Source organism: Crotalus tigris, unplaced genomic scaffold, assembly GCF_016545835.1.
Source record: "Crotalus tigris isolate CLP2741 ecotype Arizona unplaced genomic scaffold, ASM1654583v1 scf7180000018825.4774228, whole genome shotgun sequence".
Taxonomy (NCBI): Eukaryota; Metazoa; Chordata; class Lepidosauria; order Squamata; family Viperidae; genus Crotalus; species Crotalus tigris.
This window is the reverse complement of record NW_024097215.1, coordinates 315,161-341,194: the sequence shown is the minus strand read 5'-3', so window position 1 is coordinate 341,194 and position 26,034 is coordinate 315,161. Positions and strand designations below refer to the sequence as shown.

Sequence of the window (26,034 nt, the reverse complement as noted above, 5' to 3'; positions counted from 1 at the left end):
ATGGCAAATGAAGCACATCTTCTCTCACCCACCCAAAGGTGTTTTTTCACGAGGCAACTGGACTTTCTTGTTTTTGCTTTGAAGACGTTTCGCTTCTCATCGAAGAAGCTTCTTCAGCTCTGACCAGAAGGTGAGAGAAATGGGAGGATTTATACTCCTTGCAGACAGCTGGTCATTTGCCGTCTTTTAGAGCAGGGGGTCTTCAAACTCGGCCCTTTTATGACTTGTGGACTTCAACTCCCAGAATTCCTCAGCCAGCGTGCCTGGCCGAGGAATTCTGAGAGTTGAAGTCCACAAGTCATAAAAGGGCCAAGTTTGAAGACCCCTGAATTAGACTCAGAAAAGTGGTCCTCTCCAGTCCTTACCTGCTACTAGTCGGCTGCCGAGGAGCATCCATTTGGAGCCACCAACAAAATACATGAAGTTTCCTGAAAACAAAGACAACGTTAAGAAAGACTAGAAGCAAGATGGCTTGGTAGAGATCAGACAGCCATACATCACAGGACCAGAACCCAGCTGGAGTGAAGCTGCCCATGATGTCACCAAAGTTGATGGCACCCAATGCTAAATCATTCGTGGTCAGCATGATGCTAGGTGGGGTTTTGTGCACAGCAGAACAGCTCCCTCACTAGGATCAAGGGAACAAGTGGATTAGTTCATATTAGTAAAGTTGGAAGGGACCTTGGAGGTCATCTAGTCCAACCCCCTGCTCGGGCAGGAAACCCTACACCATTTCGGACAAGTGGCTGTCCAGTATCTTCTTAAAAACTTCCAGTGTTGGAGCATTTACTGCTTCTGGAGGCAGGCTGTTCCACTGATTAATTGTTCTCACTGTCAGGAAGTTTCTCCTTAGTTCTAGGTTGCTTCTCTCCTTGATTAGTTTCCACCCGTTGCTTCTTGTCCTGCCTTCAGGTGCTTTGGAAAATAGCTTAATTCCCTCTTCTTTATGGCAGCCCCTGAGATATTGGAATACTGCTATCATGTCCCCCCTTGTCCTTCTCTTCGTTAAACTAGACATACCCAATTCTAGCAACCGTTCCTTATATGTTTTAGCCTCCAGTCCCCTAATCATCTTTGTTGCTCTTCTCTGTACTCTTTCTAGAGTCTCAACATCTTTTTTACATCGTGGTGACCAAAACTGGATGCAGTATTCCAAGTGTGGCCTTACCAAGGCATTGAAGAGTGGTATTAATACTTCACGTGATCTTGATTCTATCCCTCTGTTAATGCAGCCTAGCACTGTGTTGGCCTTTTTGGCAGCTGCAGCACACTGCTGGCTCATATTTAGGTGATTGTCTACTAGGACTCCGAGGTCCCTCTCACAGTTACTACTATTGAGCATGGTGCCACTTATGCTGTACTTGTGCATTTGGTTTTTCTTGCCTAAATGATTATGGGTAGATGTGTCTCCTAAACCTGGAAGGAGTGACTGACTCACTGTTGGAATAAATTTTCTGAGGGTAAGATGGAACAATGGATCAGTGGAACAGTCTATCTCTGGAGACTATGGGTTCTCCATTTCTGGGGGCTTCCAAAAAGAGATGGACAGTCACCTCTCAAGGTTGGTTTTGCTGGTGTTCCTGCAGAAGGATGGGTTAGATCAGGGGTGTCAAACTCAATTTCATTGAAGGCCGCATCAGCATTGCGGTTGCCCTTGGGGGGCCGGGTGGGTGTGGCCAGGGTGGGTGCAGCCTACTGGGTAGGGGTGGATGGAGTGGGTGTGGCCTACAGTGTGGGCGTGGCCAGCTCTACATCGTTCGCGTCAAGGGTGCCTGTGGGGGCCTGGGCAGGAGTGGGACAGATCTGAGGGTCTCTGGCAGAAGAGGGTGGGACCCGGGCAAGCACCAAGGCATGGTCCATTTCTTCATTCCTCACGAAGGGTGACACCTCCACAGCATGCATCCAGGGGGCAGGGCTAACACAGCAGGGGCTGGTTCCTCGCTGTTTCTGGACGGCCTTGTGGAGCTAAGACTGAATATGTTTCAGCATAGATGGCCACCACAAAATTGTACATTGGCTCCCGGCTGGCCTGGGCTAGGGCCAAGACAGCGGGGGGCAGTTCCCTCACTGTTTCCAGGATGGCTTCGCAGGCCACATGAAACCACTTTGCAGGCCGCATCCGGCCCCCGGGCCTTGTTTGACATGTCTGGGTTAGATGATCCTTGCAACTCTACAGTTCTATGATCCTGGGATTAAATGCCTGGCCAATTAGGAAAGAATTTCTATATGCATGGGGAATTGTTGCCATGGATTACCTTCTCAGACAGAATGCATTCAACAACTCTATGTTATTTTTATGGTGTGCCACACAGTCAGCCACATGTTCAGACTGGATTCAGCATTTTTGCCCACCAATCAAAGGCCTGGGATAGGCAGATGGGGATGTTTGATGATATTAAAGGTACTGTCACAGGAGGAAAGCTGTTCCAAGTAAAGCTGCCTTTTGCAATTTACCGATTTTGTCAATAGTGTTCAAAGTGGTGCTCCAGATGTTTTTCGGATTGCACCCCGGGCACCTACTTACTATTATACTACCTTTGCTTTCTTTTGTCACAGAAATTCCATTTCCACTGTTGCGAAAGAAAACAAAGGTAGTACCAATCGTATAGAGCAGGGGTCTTCAACCTTGGCAACTTTAAAACTTGTGGACTTCAACTCCTCAGCCAGAAACCACTATTGGTTTCTGGAATTCCAAACTCTGTTAATGATATTTCTTAAGGTCAGAATCTGGTCCTCACAAGAGCATCCTTTCCTGAATCCTGCTTGTTCTTCATGCAGGTATGCATCCAGATGATGCTGCAGTCTCCTCAACAACACAAGGCATAAAACTTTTCCAGGGCCTAATAACAACATCTTGCTGTTCCAGTTGTTTACAATTGCTGAGGTTCCCTTTCTTTGGTACTTTTAATGATTAGCCCTTGCTTCCAATCTTCTGGTATGTATTCCTGGAGCCAACAGTTGCTTAATAAAATAGTGGGTTCTTGCTGTCTCCACCAGCTCTTCGGAGATCTGATCTAAGCCAGCTACTTTTTTTTTTATCGACCGTGTTGTATCCTCAATTTCAGTAACTATAATTGGTTCCATATTGTGTAATGTTGGTAAAATCATATGTTGTTAATGGGCTAGGGCAGGGGGTAGGCAACCTTGGCTCTTTTATGACTGGTGGACTTCAACTCCCAGAATTCCTGAGCCAGCCTGGCTCAGTATGGAAACCTCTCCAGTTCTCCTCAGCATGGCTGGCTCAGGAATTCTGGGAGTTGAAGTCCACGAGTCATAAAAGAGCCAAGGTTGCCTACCCCTGCCCTAGAAGGTATATTGAATAATCCAGCCAGCCAGCACAGTATGGGCCCCTTCTATTCCTAGAGGGATAGGCAAATTTATCATAAAATTTTAAGGAAACAATAAAACTCTATGCACAATTTGAAATCCAGATCCTCATATGGCTGAGCACCAGTTAGGGCAGGGGTAGGCAACCTTGGCTCTTTTAAGACTCGTGGACTTCAACTCCCAGAATTCCTGAGCCAGCCATGCTGAGGGGAAAGGGACAGGTTTCCAAGCTGAGCCATGCTGGCTCAGGAATTCTGGGAGTTGAAGTCCACGAGTCATGAAGGGGCCATAGTTCCCCCATGCTGGCTCAGGAATTCTGGGAGTTGAGGGATCCTTGGGTGTTCTTTGAGCTTGGCTGCTTTCTTGCAGACATTTCATTACCCAGCTAGGTAACATCATCAGTGCTAGGAAGGAGAAGGGGTTTTGTGCTTTTATATTCTATTACAGGGGTAGGCAACCTTGGCTCTTTTATGACTCATGGACTTCAACTCCCAGAATTCCTGAGCCAGCATGCCTCTCCCTTTCCCCTCAGCATGGCTGGCTCAGGAATTCTGGGAGTTGAAGTCCACCAGTCATAAAAGAGCCAAGGTTGCCTACCCCTGGGCTAGGCTGTTTCAACATGTCGCTAAAACATTCAGTCCAACGTTTGTCTTGCTCTTCTTTACTAAGCAACGTGTTCCTATGTTGATCTTTAATTGGTACACTGGCATTAGTTCAAGTTCTTGTTGGTTCCCAGGCAAGGAGAAGATAGCATCTTAACATCGTTCTTTGCTGGTGCATCCTGTATTCTCAGCTGCTTTTCCTTCCAACCATCTTGTTTGTCGTCGTGGCAGGTACGTTTAACTCCGCCTTCCAAGGTTTCATATAATCTCATTGCTTCTGTCTTCTCTTGATCTAACTGGCATTTTGCTTTGTTTCCGTTCACCAATTAGCTGCCGTGTTCTGTCTTAGATCCACCATTCTTTTTGGATCCCTCTTCTTCAGCCGATCGTACTCTCCTCTGTTTCAACTATGATTTCTTTAAAGAATCAACAACAATAACAACAACAATAATAATAATAATACTTCCAGTGTTGGAGCATTCACCATTTCTTATGACCACATTTCACACTTATGACCATTGGAGCTTCCCCATGGTCATGTGATTTACATTCGGATGCTTGACAACTGGCTCACCTCTATGACGGTTGCCGTGTTCTGGAGTTATGTAATCCCCTTCTGATAAGCAAAATCAATGAGGAAGCCAGATTCACTTAACAACCGTGTTACTAATTACACAACTGCAGCGATTCGCTTAACAAAATGGGGACTTAACCAATGTCTCACTTAGCAACATAAATCTTTTGCTCAATTGTGGTCATAAGTTGAGGACTACCTGTGGTTAAAAATAAATTAAAAAGAAAACAAAAAAAATAATTAAAAAGAAAAAAAAACAAATAAACTTAGAGAGAAGACTCAATGGACCACTAGGTCTTTTTCTACTGTCAGTTTTCTATATTTTTATATTTCCACAGTGTGGACATTTATTAGGCTCCATCGTACTGGAGGGAAAAAAAAAATGTGGAGCTGCAGGGGCTACAAAAGAGAGAAAACGGCGATTTGGCAAAGCAGAATCCACGCCAACCTTTCTGTCAATGCAAGGATGGGTGAAGAGCAGTTCAGCTCACCTGGGGGCAGAAGATGGCAAAGTAACTTGTGAGGGGCAACGTGTGCCAACCTCCCCCCAGCAGGGCCCACTTACCTGCTATCTGAAACAAGTTGGCAAACATGATGCTCCCTTTGGTTCGATGGGTCCGATCGGACCAATATCCAAAGAAGGGGCCCGTGATTAAGCCAGCGAAGCTAAATGCGGAGAGAGCCAGGCCCAAGTAGTACGGTTCGGCATTCAGCTTTTGCAGGTAGGCCCAAATGGTGGGCAGGATCACCGCTGACCATGGAGGGAGAAAAGAGAGACAAAAAAGAAACAGGTCAAAAGAAGCATGCATCAGAAGACGCCCTTCCTATATAGCCAAAGATACAGGTGGTCCTCAGCTTACGGCCACAGTTCAGCCAAAATTTCCACTGACGGTCGTTAAGCAAGTTATGACCCATTTTATGACCTTTCTTGACACAGCTGTTAAGTGAATCATTGCAGTTATTAAGTTAGCAACACCGTTGGTAAGTGAACCCGGCTTCCCCATTGGCTTTGCTTGTCAGACGGTCGCAAAAGGCGATCATGTGACCCCAGGACCTTGCAACCGTCTTAAGTACATGCCAGTTGCCCAGCGTCAGAATTTTGATCACGGGACCGTGGGGATGCTGGAAAGGTTGTTAAGCGTGGAAAACAGTCATAGGTCACTAAATGAATGTTTGTAACTGGAGGATTGCCTGTATCATTTTGAATGAGGGCTAACAGCAGATTCCCACCAAGCATCTCTTTCTACTCCAGTGTTTCTCAACCTTGACAATTTTAAGGCATGTGGACTTCAACTCCCAGAATTCCACAGCCAGCACTGCTGGCTGTGGAATTCTGGGAGTTGAAGTCCACATGCCTTAAAATTGTCAAGGTTGAGAAACACTGTTCTACTCTTATGCCCCAACTATTTCCTTTCTCATTTTGAAATCCCTAAGGTGCTTTTTTTTTTTTCTTTCTTTTTTCCCCTGGCTGGATGGCAAGTTCAGCTTTGCTCAACTGTTTCAGACTGCCAAACCTTTGATCCGAGCTATGCAGCTGCTGTGGTTAGCCACGTTTCTCAATTAGCTTAGAACCAAGCCAGGGCTTGGGTGACTCCTTTGAAGCTCCGTAGGTGGCTTTATACAAAAGTCTAAAGCCCAAACTCCAAAACAACAAACCCACATTACAGCTTTATGCCAAAGTGTAAAGCGGGGGTCTTATCTTGCTTGTTTTCCCTTTAAAAAAAACAACAACCCTCATTTCTATTGCCAATAATGTGGTCCTACGGAAACCACAACTAAGGGGAGGGGAAAGCTGGAAACAAAACTGAGGATTTATACATCGCGGGAGAGGTATTTTTATTTGATATGTGCTTATATTTCTTTTTGGTATTTAAGTGCAGAACAAGATGTGATTCTCCCCACAAAGACCACCCTGTGGGTGAGGTTGGACTGAGAAACAATTAGTCCTCACAAACATTTGTTTAGTAACCATTCAGAGTTACAGCAGCACTGAAAAAAGTGCATAAGTTTTTCACACTTACGGCCATTGCAGCTTACGCACCGGAGACCAATTCCTGGTGTGTCCAATCACATTTGGCTACTACATAATTCTATTCTAAAGCCATTTTCTGGACTGTCACAATACATGAAACCCTGAGCTACCTAAACAGACCACAGTTAGAGTCATCCAACTCACCACGGTCAACTAGGCACAGCCAACTATGGTCAACTTGCCCCGGTCATTGAGGTGCCGTCAACTTGCCATGGCCAACTCACCGTAGGACATCTCACAGGAAGACAATTCAACAATTCAATTGAAGTAGTTAAAATAATTTAAAAAATTATTTTAATTTTTGTCATTCACATTTTTATTTTTCCCCTCCTTTTGCGTTCTTTCTTTAATGATTCTATTCCAGCATTTCTTCAACATTTGTGTAACTCTTGTCCTCTGGGGAGCTGGCCATGGCAAGATGTCCTGGAACGAGGTAGCTGCAGCAAGTTGGCCATGGTGAGTTGGCTACATCGAGTGGTCCTAGGCCAGGGGCGGGCAACCTTGGCTCTTTTATGATTCGTGGACTTCAACTCCCAGAATTCCTGAGCCAGCCATGCTGAGGGAAAAGGGAGAGGTTTCCAAGCTGAGCCATGCTAGCTCAGGAATTCTGGGAGTTGAAGTCCAAGAGTCATGAAAGGCCATAGTTCCCCCATGTTGGCTCAGGAATTCTGGGAGTTGAAGTCTACCCATCTCCGAGTGGCCAAGGTTGAAAAATACAGGCCTAGGCCAGGGGCGGGCAACCTTGGCTCCTTTATGACTTGTGGACTTCAACTCCCAGAATTCCTGAGCCAGCCATGCTGAGGGAAAAGGGAGAGGTTTCCAAGCTGAGCCATGCTGGCTCAGGAATTCTGGGAGTTGAAGCCCACGAGTCATAAAAGAACCAAGGTTGCCTTTCAAAAGAAAAAAAAACTTTCAAAACGCCATTTTACTTTCACTCTCACTTTTCCACCCGGAAAAAAAAGAGAAAGCTCAAAAAATAAGAAAAAATCAACACATGCTAAATAAACTAAATAAACTAAAAAAAAATAAAATAAAACTAAACTATAAATAAAATCCTTTAAACAGTTCTGTCAGGTTTAAGATTACTCACGGTTACTTTAAATACGGAGATGGTAGCGGCGTTTCGCTTTGTTTCCGAAGAAACAAAGACAGCTGAGAGGCGGAGAAGGCAATGAACTCCGAGGGAACACTCTTTCTACCCCCCTAAAATAAAAATCCAGGGAGGGTTAAGAGGTTCTACCTCTATTCATGCGATCTCTACCCCTTCCCTTCGCCCGGGAAGGGGATTGCGAGCCGCGGGCCAGCTGATGAACGCTGTGCTCCGCGGATCTGACACCATCTCAGGAGGACGGCTACAAAGTAGCCGCCATCTCCACCGCTTTAACCACCGGAAGTGGTTAAACTGTTGTTTAATACTGCTTTCCTTTTTAAGTTTTTCTTTATCTTTTGGGAGCTCTTAAATTGATTCCATTTTATCCTATTTTACCTTATTTTTAACTTTTGGACTATTTATTTTTTATTGGTATTTTTACGAAGAAAGAAAGATAAATTGAAATGGCTTCAAAACGACAACCAGCTACTACAGCTCCTAAGGTAACTTCTTCTCCTGCTACCTCTACTGTGCAACAACAACTTAAAATAATACCCTCAGTGCAGCAACCTAAAACTACTCCACCCTCCCCTCCCCCATCTGGCACATCAGCACAAGACATTAAAGAAATAATGGTAAGTGCTGTGTCACAGTTTAGGGAGGAAATGAAGCAACTTTTGGAACAGAATAAATTTGAAAGCAAGGAAGAAATGAAGAAAGAGATGAAGGAGCTTTTAGAACAGAATAATACTATATTGAGGGATGATATACTTCTAGCTTTATCTGGAGTGGCTTCAGTGGTTGTGAAGCTGGACTCTAGAGTGGAGGAAATTGAAGAAACAGTAGAACTTTTGGACTATAAATTCCAAGATATGGAGAAAAAAGTGGAAACTTCACAAGATGATATTCTTATGTTCCAGTATAGACAGATGGAATATGCTTTGAGAATAAGGGGCCTGAAAGAAGATAAAACTCAAGATCTGATGGAAATGGTGATTAATGACTTGGCTGTTATTTTGAATATAGACAAAGATGAGTTACGTGGGGAAGTGGAAAGAATTTATAGAGTTAATTCTTGGATTGCAAAACAGAGGAATCTGCCTAGAGATGTGGTGATATATTTTGCTAAGAAGTCCTTGCGAAATCAGATTCTGCAAATTTTTTACAATAAAAGATTCCAGATTGCTGCTCAAGATATTATTATTTTAAAGGAAATTCCACCTAAAATTTTAAGAAGCAGAAAAGATTTTTCTTTTCTAGCAAATGAACTTAAAGCAAGACAAATGCCATTTAGATGGGAGATTCCGATGGGCATTGTTTTGAGCCATGCGGGGACACGTTATAGACTTAACACAGTTGCTAAAGCTAAGGAATTTTATAAAACGGTCCTGGGTGCAGGCTCACCTTTGCCCATGATGCACAAAGTTCTGAGTGATAAAGAGATGGAACAGAAATCTGAAGATACAGGTGCGATGACTGCTGGACAGGTGGTATGGATGTCTCAAGTAGAGGTTAAAGAACAGAGAATGACCCGTGCAGCACACAAACGTAAAGAAAAAGAACAACAGAAAAAAGAAAAAGAAATCAAAGAATCTACTCAGCAAATTGTTTCAGTGCCGGTGGGAGGAGCAAGACCCAAAAGCTCTGCAACATATTCTTCAGTAGCAGAATTTGAGGGGATCTTCTCCAGGCTTAAGGCCAAGGGAGATGGCAAAGCTCCTGACCTGGAATGTTAATGGATTAAATATTCCTCAAAAGAGAAAAAAAATCTACCATTATTTGAAACAACACAACAATGATGTTATCTGTTTGCAAGAAACTCATATTACATCTAAAGACCAAAAATACTTAAACAATCCTCGTTTGGGATCTCATTTTGTATCTCCCGCCCCTGGGAAAAAAGGGGGTGTGGTAATTTATGTTAAACAGAACTTATCTGCTACCCTGTTAGAATCAGATCCTCATGGAAGATATGTTATGCTTGAACTTGGTTTATATGGCAAGAAAATTCTTATTGTGGGGTTGTATGCACCAAACCAGCAACAGGAGCAATTCTATAGGTTGCTACATCAGAAAATAACTTTGTTGGATTATAGATCTGTGATTTTAATGGGAGACTGGAATGGTGTCTTAGACATACAAAAGGACAAAAAAGGCTCTTCTACCTTTTTTAAACAGGCTAAACTACCTAAAGCCTTTTTTGACATGAAAGAAGATTGGGAATTGAGGGACTATTGGCGTGAACGCAACCTAGAAGAAAGGGATTTTACCTTCTTCTCAGATAGACACCAATCTTTTTCAAGAATTGATTTCTTTTTGATCACAACAGACTTATACAACAGGGTGAAGAATGTAAAAATTTTTCCTAGGACATTGTCTGACCATAGTCCAGTATGGATGGAACTGTTTGCTGAGAAAGAAGACAGGAGATCCTGGAGGGTGAATGAGAATTTATTCAAACAAGAAAAAAATGTTCATAAATTAAAGGAATGTTTAAAGGAATATTTTGCTTTAAATATGAATAAGGGAACATCAATGTCAATGGTGTGGGATGCAAGTAAAGCTTTTATGCGTGGTATTTTGATAAAAATGAATAATCTGCATAGACAGAAACAGACTCAGAAACGTAAAGATTTAGAAGAGGAGATTAAATTAAAAGAGAAACTTTTAATTTCAAATCCTTTAGATGAAAAGGTGAAAGGAGCTTTAAAACTGTTAAAAACACAATTTAACATGTTGATGGCTGATCAAGCTGCAACCAATTTATTATTTATGAAACAAAATACATTTTGTAATGCTAATAAACCAGGGAGATGGTTGGCTTATCAGTTAAGAAAGAAACAGAAACAGAGGAATATAGATAAAATAAATTATAATGGTAAATTGGTTTATCAGAAAGAATTGATTAAGAAATCCTTTTTAGAATACTATCAAAAATTATACAAGAGTGCCAATATTCAAACTACAGATATAAACAATTATTTAGGTAAAGTTAACTTTCCTAAATTAACAGAAGATCAGGAAAAAGAGATTAATGGCTTAATTACTAAAGAAGAAATTGTTACAGCTATTAAACAATTGAAATTGGGCAAAGCGCCGGGTACGGATGGGTTGACATCTATCTATTACAAAACTTTAGTAGAAGAGATGACTCAACCATTGTGTGAATTGTTTAATAACTTATTACAGGGTTTAGAGATCCCTCCATCTTGGCGTAATGCATTTATATCATTGATTCCAAAAGATAATCAAGATCTTACATTGCCTAAAAATTACAGGCCTATATCTCTTTTAAACGTGGATTATAAAATCTTTGCAAAAATTTTAGCTAATAGGTTTATGGGGATCTTGCAGCAGTTTATACATAAGGATCAATCGGGTTTTATAACTGGAAGGTATATGAAAAATAATGTTAGACAAATTATTAACTTATTAGAGTATCTAGAAAAGAATAACCAAGTCTCTGCAGGCCTGATATTTTTGGATGCTGAAAAAGCCTTTGACCAAGTGAATTGGCAGTTTATGTTATGTTTAATTAAGGAGATGAATTTTGGAAAAAATATATTACAAGTATTATCTAATATATATCAAAAACAGACTGCTCAACTTATTGTAAATGGGGGTTTGTCAGAGGCTTTTGTAATAGAAAAAGGAACAAGACAGGGATGCCCGTTATCTCCGTTATTGTTTGTTTTAACATTGGAAATTTTGTTGATTAAAATTCGGGAGTCTCAAGAAATAAAAGGACTAGAAATTAATAAAAAAGAATATAAATTAAGAGCCTTTGCAGATGACTTGGTTGTTACTCTGTCTCAACCTACCTGTTCGGTGGTAAAATTATTACAATTGATTCAACAATATGGATGTGTTTCTGGTTTTAAAATTAATAATAATAAGACCAAAATATTAGCTAAAATATGACTAATGGTGATAAACAGGTTTTAGTTAACTTAACAGATTTTGAAATTGTTGATAAGGTAAAATATTTGGGGGTCACATTATCTGCTTCTAATGCAAAACTGTATAAAAATAATTATGAAAAGCTGTGGATGGAGGTACAGAAGGATTTAAAAAATTGGAACAATCTACAGTTATCTCTTATGGGTAGAATTGCAGTTATCAAAATGAATGTCCTGCCAAAGTTTATTTTTTTTGTTTCAAATGTTACCTATTTTAAAGAATGAACGTAATTTAGATGAATGGCAAAAAGGTATTAATAAATTTGTTTGGGCAGGGAAAAAACCAAGGGTGAAACTTAAAATAATGCAAGATTTTCGTGAGAGAGGAGGACTCAAGGTACCAAATATGAACTTGTATTATGATGCTGTAGTATTAACATTGATCAGCGACTGGGTGAATTTAACAAATATAGAAATACTTCATTTGGAAGGTTGGGACTTACTTTTTGGATGGCATGCCTATTTAATATTTAATAAAAAAGTGGATTGGGTTTTCAAGTCTCATATTATAAGAATCTCTTTGCTTAGAGTGTGGAGAAAGTATTATAAAAGTGACTTCAAAATACCATTATGGGCTATACCTCGGCATGCCATAGAAGGTATAAGGAAAGGGGTTAATATGGATATGGTCTCTTATGCACAGTTACTTAGATGGGATGGCCAAGATTGGCAGTTAAAATCTTTGGAAGAATTAACGCATGAAAATTTAACTTATTCATGGTTCCAATACAGACAAATAGTGGACAGATGGAATATGGATTGTAAAATGGGCTGGCTTAGAGAAGATGAAGCTCTTTTAAAACAAGTAAGAGATCAAAGGCCAACCCATATTAAGAGAGTTTATGGGGTTTTAGTGGAATTGGACTCAGAACCTGAATTAGTTACAGATTGTATGATTAAATGGGCACAGAATATTGGTGAAACGATTTCAATGGATACCTGGGAACTTATTTGGATAAGAAATGTTAAATTCACACAAGCGCAAAATTTAAGAGAGAATTTTTATAAGATGTTTTATAGACGGCACCTTGATCCAAAGAAAATGTCCATTATGTACCCTAATCTGCAGCCGAAATGCTGGAGATGTGGACATTTGGATGCTACTTATTATCATACTTGGTGGACGTGTAAGCATATAAAAGCTTTTTGGATTAAGATATGGTGGAATATCCAAAGAATTTTTAAACTGAGGGTAAAATTTACTCCGCAATTATTTTTACTAGGTATTGTTATTGATTGTGATGCTAAGGAGGTTATATTGATGTTAAATTTGATTACAGCCGCTAGGCTGTTAATAGGGCAATATTGGAAGAAGGAATCCTTGCCTACTTTGCAAGAGTGGTTTCATAAAGTTTCGTATTTGGCAGAAATGGCAAAGATTTCGGCTTTTTTAAAGGAGCAATCTCAAGAGAAATTTTTTGCAGTATGGGAAAAATGGATAAATTTCATACAATATAATTTGGATATGGAAAAATATCATTTAGCTTTTTTATAACTTGTAATGATTGTTTTTTCCTTCTTTCTTTCTTCCTTTTTTTTTTTACGTATTATTACTTATATATTTTTTTTTATATATATATGTTTTATTTTTCGTCTACTTTTTTCTTTTTTCTCTCTCTCTCTCTTTTCTTTTTCCTTTTTTTTCTCTCTTTTTTAGTACATATTATTCATTTTAAAGCTTATGTTATGCATATTATTATTATACATATTATTATATATATTATTATTATGATCTTTATTATTTTTGTTAATTATCTTATAAATTGTAAACGTTATTTTTTAAAATTTGTTAAATAATCCTATATTCAGTTCTGGGAAGTCGGGGGGGGAGGGTGGGGTGGTTTGGGAGGGGGGGGATGTTTATTTGTAAAATTTTTGAAAAATTTCAATAAAAAAAAAAAAAAAAGAACCAAGGTTGCCTACCCCTGGCCTAGACTTTTCTGAAATGTCCTTCTCACACCCTCCTCTCCTTCCGACGGCTGAGAAATCTTTTATATACAGATTGTCCAGTCTATGGCTCTTCCTGAGGTCTCACAAGATCTTTTGCCCAGGCCATTACACCCAGGAAGCTTTAATGGCTGAGGGGCAACTAGAACGTGATTCAACTCTCTCCCAGTCCCACTTCACCACTCCTCCATTTGACCCATTCATGGTCATTTGAATCCAGGCCTGTCAAAGCTCAAGATCATATTTCTGAGCCCTCTCTTTTCTGATCTTGCAATTTATTTCTCTCAAGAGCCCAGGAAGCAACGTGGGGTACGTTATTCCCGCAGAGTGTCCTTGTCCCCCAAATTCTGAACCATTAATAAAGCGTCAAGAAGCTTCATCGGAGTGAGATTCATTTGCTTCCAAGGTCTCTCAATCTTTAGGAATCAGTCTAGCTCAGGGGTAGGCAACCTTGGCTCTTTTATGACTCGTGGACTTCAACTCCCAGAATTCCTGAACCAGCCACGCTGAGGGGAAAGGGAGAGCTTTCCAAGCTGAGCCATGCTGGCTCAGGAATTCTGGGAGTTGATGTCCACGAGTCATAAAAGAGAATTCTGGGAGTTAAGTCCACGAGTCATAAAAGAGCTGGTACAGCAATTGAAAACCCCACTGAACACCTTCCATGCTTATATGCATATTTATTCTTCACAAGGCTGGTTTCTAAGTATGAGGTTTCAACATCGTCAGCTCTGGACCTGCAGTTTCCTGGAAGGAAAGCAGTTTGATAACTGGGCTAAGGCATCACAAACCAGTTTTCTTTATAATAGCCTTAACGTGATTGTTTAATTATACATCTTCCAGGTTTGCACAATTGGCTGCACTGGTGCCCTCTGCAAACAAAAGCTTGACTAAGTACTATTCAATTCTGGTTGCAAAACCAAGGAAAGATTATGCAAACTTTCAAATTATTCTTATGCAGACACACGACTTAAACAGGGGAAGACCGATCAAGGCTTTTTTTAAAAATTTGGAGCCCTCCTCATGTGGTGATTTATAGTCTTCATTATCCATAAACAAAGGAAACAGAAGATCTGATTCACACACAGCACTAAGCCTTAATGTGTCTTCTTTAGTGAACTGCCACTATGATTAGGAAGCTGTATTATTACCCAAAAGCATATTATTATTATGTCTCATCGCACAGTTGACCACGTGTTTAGACTGGATTTGGGGGTTTAATCCACCTTCCCAACTGTTCTGGACTTAGCATAGACCTACGCAACAATAACTAGGGAGCATGTATTAGTATGTTAGAATATCTGGCAGTTATTGGGTTAAATGCTGGGTATGTTGATGGGTCAGTGGGAGGAGTCAAAAGGGTCATTGGGAGACTTCCTGGACACAAGCCAGATGGAAGCCTTTGTTCATCCAGCCACATGTGTTTTGCCAACATGTGACTCTCAGCAGAAGAAGAGGGGAAAATTCAATATTAAATTACCTATAGGAATGAACAAATATGGAAAACCAGATGCATCTACAGCATAGTAAGTCTCTGCTTAGAATTCCTGGACAATAAATGTTTGTTTAATTCATTTCTATCTAGTTATCTGACTGTTTTGATTGGATTCAGAGCCACGAGTTCAGTCCGGGCAGAACACCAACCACCTGGGATAGGCAGATGTTGTCTTCGATGGTGTTAAAGACAAATTCACAGGATGGAAGCAGTTGCAAGTAAAGCTCCTTTTTGCAATTGAGTGTTGGATATTTATTCAGAGAATAGCACAGTGCAAAGCATGAACAAATCCCACCTTTTAGAAAGATAAAGTCCAGCCAGAAAATTAGAAATAATCCAAATTAACAAGGAGAGGAATTTTTGGTTTTGGGTTTTTTTTTTTTTTAGTAAATCCAGAGTTAATTTTTCTCTTTTAAAAATCTATCTGCTCTGTTGTTATTTTGTGAACTATAGATATGACTTTTGCAAGATATCTCCATAATCCGTATGATCAGTACAGCCCGATATTTCATCATTTCTTCCAATTCTTTTTCCTTGACTCTGCTACCCCTGGGTACTGCCATGTCAATAGAAATTACTATTTTCAATCGTTGCATACGACAGGGCTTTTCAACCTTTTCACCCATTGTATCACTTTTAGGATATGGCAACATCCAAGTCGCCTAGCAAGGTGTTAAAAACTTGATGACCAAAAAAAAAAAAAAAAGGAAAAAAGTGATAAAGTACAGATAGTCCTTGACTTACAACAGTTCGCTTAGTGACTGTTCGAAGTTACAATGGCACTGAAAAAAATGCCCCCCAAGCCACAGCCGAGCAAGACACCTGCCTGCCCACCTGGTGGCACTCTTCCTCCAGTCTGAGGTTTTCATTGTTGTGAGCATTTCTGTTGAGGATTCACAGTGGGGGTGGGGTGGGAGGTGTTTGGTTTTTATTCCCCCTGTCTGCTGGGTGGTTGCAGCAGGTTTTGGTCACTTCACATGACCCTGGGACACTGTGACCGTCATAAATATGAATCAGTTGCCAAGCATCTGAATGTAAATCACAAGACCCTGGAGATGCTGCAACATTCCAGCTGATCGGCGCGTCTTCTGGGCTCAGCAGAAGCACCAGGATCAGTGCTGCTTTCCAGCTGATTGGTGCTTCTTCAGGGCTCAGCAGAAGCACCAGGATCAGCGCCGGGCTCCAGCTGGAGCCTGGCGCTGATCCTGGCACTTCCGCTGAGCCCTGAAAGCCCTGCAGCTCCAGCCATCTCTCACTCAGGCTTGTGCGGTGCTGCCACCGGTTCAGCTCATTCCCCTCCCCCACTACCACTTTTCTAGGATGGTTGCATACCACCTGCCAGGTGCCAATGTACCACAGGTGGTACCCGTACCACTGGTTGAAAAGCCCCGGTATACGGTGTGCTGAAGCAGTCAGCTGATACTTGAAAATCTAAATTTTTAATGGCACCATTTTCAACACAGGACAGTATGTTAAACCATAACATGGTTCACTGGATTATGCAACGCCAGCCTCGAGGATCTACAGAAAGTGTATTATTATCATTATATTGCTCTAAAAATCCTAACAGGCTATTTTGTTTGTTATTTGTTAAATTTAGTTATTTGTTAAATTTAGTTGCCACCTATCTCAACCTCAACCAATTCTAGGCTAGATTTTTTCCCAGCCGTACAGATTTGCTTGGGTGAACCAAGGCAAACATGTTCACCTTTTGGGATACGTGGGGACGGTTTGATGGTTCTAAGATCCAAAATGGATTCATAAAGATTCCAAAGTATTTTTACACTTAATTTAGCAACCCTTTAGCACAATCTCAGGGCACTCCTTGGCCATAAATTGGAGAATGAGGATTTGGCCTCATTTATCCTGGCCTCCCTGCGTCATATGAATCTTCTAGTCAGTGGTGGTTTGTCCACCAAACTATGGCTTAGTGCAGGGGTCTGCAACCTTGACAACTTTAAGACTTGTGGACTTCAGCTCCTAGAATTCTTCAGCCAGCATAGCCGGCTGAGGAATTCTGGGAGCTGAAGTCCACAAGTCTTAAAAAGTTGTCAAGGTTGCAGACCCCTGGCTTAGTGCAATGTATGAATCCTTCCACTATTTTTTATTAATGTGAACGTGTATCCAAGCCTATCCAGAACCGTCCTGTGCTCTGTTTGAAAGGCTCCCTGACGTGTCCAGTGTCAAAATAAAGAGCTGTCATCTCAAATCCATGGTTAACAATGCTTCATTCTATAGCTCCCGTGCAAAACAAGTGCACGATAAGGCAGACTTGTCAATCTAAGAACAAAACTGGTTCTAACCCTTTCTTAGAAAAGCGAATCAGTGTCCTGCTAGTTGGCATTTAATGCATTTAATGGGCCCCAGCCCATTAACTAAGAAACACCGCCTGCTTTTCTGGCTGAAAAACACCAGGACACACAATACAACATATTATGCTTGACCAAGCACCAAATAATGTTTGCAGTTCTACATCCAGTGGTGTGTGCTAGTCAACCTTCTCCTCCCCTCAAGATTTTAGGCTAAGGTTTGTGCTCTTCCCTCGTTGCCAACCCAAAATGGAGCGCAGCATTCTTCAACGGATGATCCGAAGAAGCATCAAATGCATGAGCTGCTCAACGTTGTCCTGAACCCGAACGATAGATAATCCAGATCACTGGTTCTCAATCTATGGTCCATGGACCACTGGGGGGGTTCAAGATGTCATCACAGGTGGTCCACGAAGGCTTGAAGAAATGTCATGATTTAAATCTTGAGTCGTGTCTTGGGGGTCCGTGGCCATAAAATGTGGCCACAGGACGACAACCGAAAACAAGAATCCACGAACACTGACTAGCAGTCAACCGAGACGACCACCAATCCCTGATCTCGACTCACACTGACAACGACTAATACCAGTTTGACTGGGATGGAACAAAAATCATGAGCCATGCCACCAAACGCCACGCACACGAATTTGTCAAAGCCCGGTATTCAACAAACGAGTCAATCAACAAGCATATTGATTTACAACCAGCCTAAGAGCCCAGAGGGAGATGGATCAATTGAGCAACCAACGACAGCACCAACCTCCTCGTCACCAGATGACCTTTGCAGGATGTGACCAGTCAGTCATGCAGCCAACCAACCATGTGACCACATAAGATCAATATAAGCAGAGGAGAACTGAAACAAGACACGTCAACCGAAGTCCCACTGATGATGTTACCTAGCCTGGTGATGAAACGTTCAGAAGCCAAGTAGAACAAAACACCGCCAACAACCACAAAGGGTATTTAAAGGGGGGGGGCTGTGGTGAAGAAAAGGTTGAGAACATCAGTTGCAAGAAAATTGTATTGTCTCATCGTCTTTAATCAATGCATTTATGAGGTAAACCCATTCTTTGGGTGTGTACAATACACTCCATTTAAATAGGCACTACGAGATTGCATAAGATGACTGAATCAGCTCAGTTATTATCTTGTCACAATTAGACCCACACGCTAACCCAGCTAATGGATTAAAGGCAGAATTCAAAAGGGGTGTCCTACTTATCCTTCTTCAGGAATCTTTTTCCACATGCTGACCTAAAAGGCAATGCAATGCCAGGAATGGCATGGGAATTATTGCAGCAAATTAAGAAACCCACTGCCTGCTTCTCCTGGCCTAGCTCTAAGACTAAAATTGACATTTACTTCCTGGGAACAAGATCAGAGGTTCAAGAGCAGCTAAGGCTTCTCTCTGGAGTGGATAAATCCGTTAAAAATGTTTACATTCCTCTTCTACCCATGTTGGCTTTTAGTAATGACTTTGTTTGCCTCTAGGTCAGCGGTTCTCAACCTGTGGGTCGCGACCCCTTTGGGGGTCGAACGACCCTTTCACAGGGGTCGCCTAAGATCATCGGAAAACACATATTTCTGATGGTCTTAGGAACTGAGACACCACTCCTCTATCTGTCTCCAGGCAGCGGGTCTGTCCATGCTGGCGTCGAGGCCGGGGTCCGGCGGGGTTGGGCGGCGAGGCCGGGTGCTGGAAGAGGAGGTGTGGGCCGCGTGGAGCGAGGCATCAGGCAGGAGGGTGGCGAGGAGGCGGGCGAGGAGGCTCCTGCTGCTGATGTTGAGGCGGCAGATCATGTCGCAGAAGCGCGACAGCATCGAGCGGCGCAGCCAATGGGGAGACGCGGCCCTCCGCATGATGAAATCGCAGGCGGCGGTGCCTCACCAGCTCCACCTCGGCCGGCGCAGGGGGTGGCACCACACAGGTGCGGCACTCCTGGGCTGAGGCAGTTGCTGGGCGACGGCCCGCGTATGCCCTCGGCCTGCCCAGCGCACACTCCAGCCACAGGATAGGAGGCAGAGCGCGCGCACCAGAGAGAGAAAAAGAAAAAGTGTGTGAGAGAGAGAATGAGACCGAGCAAATCCCACCCCTCCTCCTGCCCCCGCCCACAGGGGTCGCGGCATTAGGAAGGTTGAGAACCACTGCTCTAGGTGATCACAAGAGTACATGCCAGCTGCCAAACATCTTTTGATCATGTGACCACGGGGATGCTGCAACAGCCGTAAGTGTGAAAAATAGGTTAACTATTACTTCCAAATACGTTAATGTTTCACCTGCAGATGAAAATCCTAAAATTACAGAGGCAACTGCCAGATTTTTAACTATGGCTATAAAAACAAGGTCTTTAGTAATACAAATAAGTTGGAGTTTAAAGTGTTTTATATAATATTGGTTAAGTTATTTTATTTATTAAATAAAATGCCAAAGTTTTAGATTGCATTTGTAACTTTCTACTTGGACCCTGTAACCATAAATAATATTTTTTTAAAAAAAAAAACCTTGCTTCCTTCCTTTAAATTCAAATTTAAATTTAACAAACTTGCTTTAAGAGTCATTGACTGAGATGGACAGCTATAGAAACTGAACAAACAAACAGAAATGTGTGCATCCACATCTCTGAAATTATGGTTTAATGAATAAACCACAACTGGTTGGGTTCACTTAGTTCACTGTCCCATAAATCTTTTTTTTTTTTTTAACGTCCACCCTTCCAGATGAACCAGTCAGGAAACGTTAAGTAGATGACCTAATTCTACTTTATTGTAAGGCTATGTTAACTTAATCTTGCAAATCTGAAGATACAAATCTCCAGTCACCATTTTTAAGCACCTGAACAATTAGAGTGGGTCTTTCCTACGTTTCTTCCTCTGACCGTTTCTTCCTCTGACCGTTAAACCACTGAGGCCTCCTGCCTCTCTTCTCCAACTGTTTCCTAGACAGCTTTTCTTCCCTGCATTCCTGGAGGTCATTTCCACATCCCATTACAGCAGTGGTTCTCAACCTGTGGGTCGGGACCCCATTTGGGGTCAAACAACCATTTCACAGGGATCGCCAAACAACGCAGTCCGCCATTTTTTTCCCCCTTTTCCTTAGCTGTGCTACTCCCTTTTATTCTATTGGCTTTCAAAAGCCAATAGAATAGACCTTCTTGAATAGAGTCTAATTCTATTGGCTTTCAAAAGCCAATAGGAATTGTCCAGGCTGTCTCTGCCCTGCTGAGCCCGCCAAAAGTCCCATTCTGCAAACGGTGCTGCACCAGTTGAGTAGTCCTCGACTTACGACCGGTTGAGTAGTCCTCGACTTACGACCGGTTGGGGGTCGCGGCATTAAAAAGGTTGAGAACCACTGCATTACAGTTACTGAGCCAGGATGCCCAGCGCTCACACCATGATTGATTGACTGATTTGCCAAACAAATCTTATTTCATTCTTTGACAAAGTGACTAAAGTATTGGACCAGCGAAATGCAGTGGACACAGTATATTTGGATTTCACTGCGGCATTTGATAAAGTAGATCACAGCCTACTTCTTGGTACGCTAGAAAAATGTGGGACAGACAGCATCACACCAGATGGATTTGTAACTGGCCGACAAACCATACTGAACGAGTAGTCCTCAATGGTACTACATCTACATAGAAGGAAGGAAGCAGTGGGATACCACAAAATTCTGTCTTAGGCCCACTACTCATCAATATCAATAATAACATTGGGATCGGAGGATAAAATGATTAAAAAATTATACCACTATTTGTTAGATCAGGCAATGTATGAGGAACAAGTAAAAGTGACTATGTTAAAATGGAGCAAGGATTTTGGTCTTAATTTTGACCTGCACATCTGGCAAGAACTATGGGCAAGAAACAAGAAACTTACTTTGGCCACCTCTTACAAAGAAAACTTCTACAAAATGTTCTATAGATGGCATCTCCCACCCATAAGATTAGCTAAAATGTGTTCCAATGTCTCCTCTAAATGTTGGAAATGTAATCTGACAATTGGAACATACTATCATATGTGGTGGGAGTGCACGCGAGCTCGTGATTTTTGGAATAGGATCAAAGAATGGTTGGAAGAAATACTAGAGCGAGCGGTAGAGCCAAAACCAGAACTTTTTCTATTAGGTATAATCACGCAAAAGTACGACAAAGGCGTACTTTATTTAATGTTACACATTCTAACGGCTTCCAGACTGGTTTTTGTTCAAAATTGGAGGAATAAAGGAATTCCAATGGAAGTAGAGATCCTGTATAAAATCCTTTCATGTGCTGAGATGGACAGGCTTACAATGATTATGAAGGACAAGAACTCAAATACTATGAAATCTGGGACAAATTTTACCGTGGGTATGAATTAAGGAGAACTGCTCAGATCTCAAGTTAACGATAGGATTGAAATATATATATAACTGTACATATAATTGTATATTTAACTGTATTACATAGAAGGATGAGGCTTATATAGAGGTTAAGAATGATGTATTAAGTTTTTGTACCACGAGAAACAAACTGTTAGGAATACTTACTCTGGAATGTCACGCTTGTCCATTTTTGTTTTAATTGTATTATAAATAAAAAACTTTTTAATAAAAAAAATTCTGTCTTAGGCCCACTACTTATCAATATCAATAATAACAATAACAATAGTTGGAAGGGGCCTTGGAGGTCTTCTAGTCCAGCCCTCCGCTCAGGCACGAAACCCTATACCATTTCAGACAAATGGCTGTCCAATCTCTTCTTAAAAACTTCCAGTGTTGGAGCATTCACCACTTCTGGAGGCAGGTTGTTCCACTGGTTAATTGTTCTAACTGTCAGGAAATTTCTCCTTAGTTCTAGGTTGCTTCTCTCCTTGATTAGAAAAGAAGGATGATAGCAGTGATCCAATATTTGAGGGCTGCACAAAGAGGGAATCAACCTATTTTCCAAAGCACCAGAAGGCAGGACAAGAAGCAATGGACGGAAACTAATCAAGGAGAGAAGCAACCAAGAACTAAGGAGAAATTTCCTAAATGTGAGAACAATTAACCAGTGGAACAGCTTGCCTCCAGAAGTTGTAGATGCTCTGTACTGGAGGCTTTTAAGAGGAGACTGGACAGCCACTTGTCTAGAATGGTATAGGTCTCCTGCTTGAGCAGGGGGTTGGACTAGAAGATCTCCAATGGCCCTTCCAACTCTTGTTATTCTATTATTCTATCTGATATATGGCATCAAGCAACTATCATCTCTTAGCGACCACACAAGATTATCTCCATGACATCATGGCCTTACCCTAGTCCAGTGGTTTTCAACCTGTGGGTCGAGACCCCATTTGGGGTCGAATGACCATTTCACAGGGGTTGCCAAACAACGCAGTCCGCCATTTTTTCCCCCTTTTCCTTAGCTGTGCTACTCCCTTTTATTCTATTGGCTTTTGAAAGCCAATAGAATAGACTCTCTTGAATAGAGTCTAATTCTATTGGCTTTCAAAAGCCAATAGGAATTGTCCAGGCTGTCTCTGCCCTGCTGAGCCCGCCAAAAGTCCCATTCTGCAAACGGTGCTGCACCAGTTGAGTAGTCCTCGACTTATGACCGGTTGAATAGTCCTCGACTTACAACCGGTTGGGGGTTGCGGCATTAAAAAGGTTGAAAACCACTGCCCTAGTCCTTTGAGTCTTCTAATGGTGCGCTGATTGTGACAAATCAATTAACTTTGCTGTCAATCATCCTCTTCTCTTTCTTTCAGGTTGATACCATATACTAAGCCAAAACTAAGAAATCCACATAATAACTGAGCATCATACTGGATAAATCCAACCAGATACGGCCAAATCAAGATCTGGCTGAGCCAATAAGCGAAAATGGTTTACAAGAACCAGTTCCAGCAGTCCCATTTAGATGTGAGGCATGATGGGAACCGTAATCCAAGACATCTAGAAGGCCTCAAATTAAGAAAGACTGAGATACATCCAATCTATTCCCACTTCATCGTTATTGCAAAATTTGAGGAACCAGACAGATTATTAAAGTTTTGGTGAGGTTAATACTTCTAACTATCGTGCAACAGTTGTTTGAATCTCCTTTGCTAACATCATTTTTCTACTGCATCCCAGTGATGTTTGCCTTCAGCTAGTCCACAACCCAGGTGTGGGATGGAGTTAAGTTATAGCCCCCAGCATTAAAGCAGCATTTTCCTCCTTATTCCAACGCTGCCCAAATCTAGCCTCAAAAATGCATAAAATTGAGTTGTATACCTTGTTGTCTACAAGGGAAAGCAGCTGTCTTTTCACACTGGGGAACAGAGGTAGCAAAAGCAGGATAGATCATCAAGCATGATAGCATCCTTCACGCAGGCTACAATTTTATGTCAACATAAAGGTAAACTTTCACGCTGTGGCTGTGATGTGGGCAAATTTGGATGCCTCTCCCCAAGGGTTGTGCAAGTAACACGTCTGCTATGTGAGCTGCATGGGGTGTCCCTGTGCTTCAAGGTGTTTAAAGTTCTTCATGGCATGGGAACCAGGTTACCTAAGGAAGTGTCTCATCCCAATCATAATCTCTCTTCCTATCCGATCTGCCATTGCTACATTGTGGATCCCATAAGTTAAAACAATTTCACCTGAATTCCTGGTGGGATCCAGGGAAGATGGCCTTCACTGCCACTGAAACATCTCAGCCCCAGAGGGGAAGAAGTCACCCATTCTCCTGGCCTTTTCAAAGAGTGTTAGGATTTTGGCTCTGCCAATTGGCCTGGGGGCCAAAGAGTGATATGCAACCTTACGAGATGGTTGGTGAGATGAGGGGGCTCCCCCTGCCTTTTTACATTTGTACTGCAGGTATATCCTCAACTTACAGGCATTTGTTTAACTTTAGGGACTGTTCAAAGTTACAACGGCACTAAAAAAAGTGACTGATGACTTGTTTTCCACATTAACAACCATTGTAGCATCCCTGTGGTCACGTGATCAAAATTCGGAGGCTTAGCAACTGGCATGTACTCAAGACAGTTGCTGTTTCCTGGAGTCATGTGATCAACTTTTCTGATCTTCTGACAAACAAAGCCAATGGGAAAGCCAGGTTCGCTTAACAACCGTGTTACTGATTTAACAACTGCAGTGATTCTTTTTACAACGGTGGCAAGCAAGGCCGTGAAATGGGCCAAAATTCACTTAACAACTGTCTTGCTTAGCAACAGAAATGTTGGGCTCAATTGTGGTCATACGTCCAGGACTACCTGTATTCTGATTTTAGGTCTGCTCTTAATTCCGTTTTAACTTTTTTTTTTTTTCTTTTGGTTGGTGCTTTTAAACCACTTTTTAATGTTTTTTATTTTAAGCCTCCTGGAGTCACTCAGATGAGATGGGCAGTAGAGAAATGTGATTAAAATAAAATGAAATAATACAATATAATATAAAATATAATAATAAATAAATAAAAATAAAATATAACATAATAAAATAAAATAAAATATAAAATAAAATAAAATAAATAAAATATAATATAATTATAATATAATAAAATAAAATATAAAATAAAATAAATAAGATAAAATGAAATAAAATATAATAAAATAAAATATAAAATAAAATAAAACATAAAATAATAAAATAAAATTAAAAATAATAAAATAAAATAAATATAAAATAAAATATAAAATAATAAAATAAAATAAAATAAAAAATAAAAAATAAATATAATATAATATAATTATAATAAAATAAAATAAAATATAAAATAATAAAATAAAATATAAAATAATAAAATATAATAAAATATAATAAAATATAAAATAAAAAAATAAATAAAATATAATATAATTATAATATAATAAAATAAAATATAAAATAATAAAATAAAATATAAAATAAATAAAATAAAATATAAAATAAAATAAAATATAAAATAATAAAGTAAAATAAAATAAAAAATAATAAAATAAAATATAAAATAAAAAAAATAAAATAAAATAAAATAATAAATAAAATATAAAATAAAATAAAATCTTTGGAGTAGGGACAGGCTCTCAAGACAAAAAAAATGAGGGATGCCTCAGCGCTTCAGAAACTTGGAAAGGAAACCATAATAACAGATTCTGAAGCTTGCGAACCAACAGAAAGGACGACGTTTCTGCCTGTAATCTGAAAACACACCTTGGAAAGGCAAGCAGAAGCTTGCTTCTTTTTCATCTAAAAAGCATGCCACCTCCTCATTTTGCAACCCGACTGAGTCTGCCAATGGGCCATTTGGATCCCTGTTGTGGGCAATGTTAAAGAAAGGGCCTGGGAGATTTCCCCAACTTTTGTTTTCTTTCCTCAACTTCGTTCTCCCTCCCTCCTTCGCTTTCCATCAAATAGCACAATGTGGGGACGAATTGGCAGGAAGAGGAAGGGCGAGTTTAAGGACCTTACAGACTGCAAGCAAAAGGCAATGAGGCAGAGAGACCAACCTTTTCCTTAATTTAAAACTGTAATTGGCCCCAGAATTTCATAAGTCAGGGCAGTCATTAAGCGGGTTACCATGTGACTGTGTCCAATTTTACGACATAACTTAACAACTGCAGTGATTCACTTAACAAATGTAGCAAGAAAAGTCATAAATGGGGAAAAACTCACTTAACAAAAGCTTCACTTAACAACAGAAATTTTGGGCTCAATTAAGGTCGTAAGTTGAGGAATACCTATACTCCTTCCTGTTCCTCTTTTTCTATCATCTGTCTGTCTG

General features: G+C 40.8%; 1 protein-coding gene across 4 annotated transcripts in view; it reads right to left on the bottom strand.

Moving 5' to 3' along the window:
* LOC120313992 (major facilitator superfamily domain-containing protein 8-like) overlaps positions 1 to 26,034 on the bottom strand; it is a 57,549-nt gene that overhangs the window by 19,470 nt on the left and 12,045 nt on the right. For 3 of the 4 annotated variants that reach the window (XR_005558311.1, XM_039356570.1, XM_039356571.1), the window contains exons 2-3: positions 5,069 to 5,254; positions 366 to 428 (exon numbers count right to left, since the gene is read on the bottom strand). Coding sequence is in view for 3 of the 4 variants with exons in the window: in XM_039356570.1 (XP_039212504.1) it covers positions 366 to 428; positions 5,069 to 5,254 (249 nt within the window). In the remaining variant the exon portion in view is untranslated. Of the gene's footprint in view, positions 1 to 365; positions 429 to 5,068; positions 5,255 to 6,524; positions 7,105 to 26,034 lie in introns of those variants that run through there. The other variant, XM_039356572.1, reaches the window with a different exon arrangement.